Source organism: Nothoprocta perdicaria, unplaced genomic scaffold (assembly GCF_003342845.1).
Source record: "Nothoprocta perdicaria isolate Ctin4 unplaced genomic scaffold, notPer1 scaffold_699, whole genome shotgun sequence".
Taxonomy (NCBI): domain Eukaryota; kingdom Metazoa; phylum Chordata; class Aves; order Tinamiformes; family Tinamidae; genus Nothoprocta; species Nothoprocta perdicaria.
In genome coordinates this window covers 12,336-14,447 of record NW_020455975.1, presented here as the reverse complement: position 1 = coordinate 14,447, position 2,112 = coordinate 12,336, and the positions used below count along the sequence as shown (strand labels likewise).

General features: G+C 60.8%; 1 protein-coding gene across 1 annotated transcript in view; it reads right to left on the bottom strand.

Annotated features, from left to right (window-relative positions):
* Positions 1-2,112, bottom strand: part of DDX39B (DExD-box helicase 39B) — a gene marked incomplete at its 3' end in the record, with an annotated part of 13,030 nt that overhangs the window by 8,696 nt on the left and 2,222 nt on the right. The window contains exons 4-5 of the mRNA XM_026050479.1: positions 1,665-1,746; positions 443-535 (exon numbers count right to left, since the gene is read on the bottom strand). Coding sequence (XP_025906264.1) covers positions 443-535; positions 1,665-1,746 — 175 coding nt within the window. The remainder of the gene's footprint in view (positions 1-442; positions 536-1,664; positions 1,747-2,112) is intronic.

Sequence of the window (2,112 nt, the reverse complement as noted above, 5' to 3'; positions counted from 1 at the left end):
CTGTCCCCACAGACCCACCTGGAGACCCTTGTGTCCCTATGGGTCCCTATGGGGCCTTGGGGACATCCCTGTCCCCCATGGGACCCTATAGGAACCTATAGGTTCCCTTGGGGACCCTCGTGTCCCCACTGGTCCACCTGGAGACCCCCTTGTCCAACGGGGAGAAGACTTTCACGTCGTTTCTCCCCATTTTCACGCAGTTTCTCCCCATTTTCTCCCCATTTCCCTGCATTTTTACCCGTTTCTCCCCATTTTCCCCCGTTTCCCACCTTGACGCTGGGCATGGACTTGGAGAACCCTCCTATTGCCCCATTTCTCCCCATTTTCCCCCATTTTCTCGCCGTTTCTCCCCGTTTTCTCGCCGTTTCTCCCCATTTCCCCCCATTTCTCCCCGTTTTTACCCATTTTTCCCATTCCCACCGCGTTTCGCCCCGGTCCCCACCTTGACGCTGGGCATGTACTTGGAGAAGCGCTCGTACTCCTTGCTGATCTGGAAGGCCAGCTCCCGCGTGTGGCACATGACGAGCACCGACACCTGCGCACAGTGTCCCCAATGTCCCCAAGGGTCCCCGGGGGGTCCCCGAGGTCCCCAGGGGGTCCCCGACGTGTCCCCATGTCCTCGTGCTCCCCACCATGTCCTCGTGTTCCCCACGATGTCCCTGCACCCCCACGATCTCCTGGTGTCCCCAAGATGTCCCCATGTCCTTGTGTCCCCCATGGCGTCCATGTGTCCCCATGATGATGTCTATGTGTCACCAAGGTGTCCCCAAGGTCCTCACGTCCTTGTGTTCCCCATCACGTTCTTGCATCCCCATGACGTCCATGCGTTCCTCACCATGCCCATGTGTTCCCCATGGTGCCTATGTGTCCCCATAATGTCTATGTGTCCCCACAGTGTCCCCAAGGTGTCCCTGTGTCCCCCACGATGTCCCACCTGGCCGGTGACGGGCTCCAGCTGCTGCAGGGCGCCCAGCACCAACACGTGTCTATGGATGCCCACCATGCCCACGTGTTCCCCATCACGTCCGTGTGTTCCCCATAGTGTCCATGTGTCCCCATGATGTCCCCACGATCTCCAGGTGTCCCCATGTCCCCCACGATGTCCCCACCTGGCCGGTGACGGGCTCCAGCTGCTGCAGGGTGCCCAGCACCAACACGTCTCTATGGATGCCCACCATGCCCACATGTTCCCCATCACGTCCATGTGTTCCCCATAGCGTCTATGTGTCCCCACGGTGTCCCCATGATCTCCAGGTGTCCCCAAGGTGTCCCCATGTCCCCCACAATGTCCCACCTGGCCGGTGAAGGGCTCCAGCTGCTGCAGGGCGCCCAGCACCAACACGTCTCTATGGATGCCCACCACGTCTATGTGTTCCCCACCACGTCTATGTGTTCCCCACGGTGTCTATGTGTCCCCACGGTGTCCCCACGATCTCCAGGTGTCCCCAAGGTGTCCCCATGGTGTCCCCATGTCCCCACCTGGCCGGTGACGGGCTCCAGCTGCTGCAGGGCGCCCAGCACCAACACGTCTCTATGGATGCCCACCACGTCTATGTGTTCCCCACGGTGTCTATGTGTTCCCCACGGTGTCTATGTGTCCCCATGGTGTCCCCACGATCTCCAGGTGTCCCCAAGGTGTCCCCATGTCCCCCACGATGTCCCACCTGGCCGGTGACGGGCTCCAGCTGCTGCAGGGCGCCCAGCACCAACACGTCTCTATGGATGCCCACCATATCTATGTGTTCCCTATAGTGTCCATGCGTTCCCATGATGTTCCCATGGTGTCTATGTGTCCCCACAGTGTCCCCGTGATCTCCAGGTGTCCCCAAGGTGTCCCCACGGTGTCCCCATGTCCCCACCTGACCGGTGACGGGCTCCAGCTGCTGCAGGGCGCCCAGCACCAACACGTGTCTATGGATGCCCACCATGTCTATGTGTTCCCCACCACGTCTATGTGTTCCCCACGGTGTCTATGTGTCCCCACGGTGTCCCCATGATCTCCAGGTGTCCCCAAGGTGTCCCCATGGTGTCCCCATGTCCCCACCTGGCCGGTGAAGGGCTCCAGCTGCTGCAGGGCGCCCAGCACCAACACGTCTCTATGGATGCCCACCA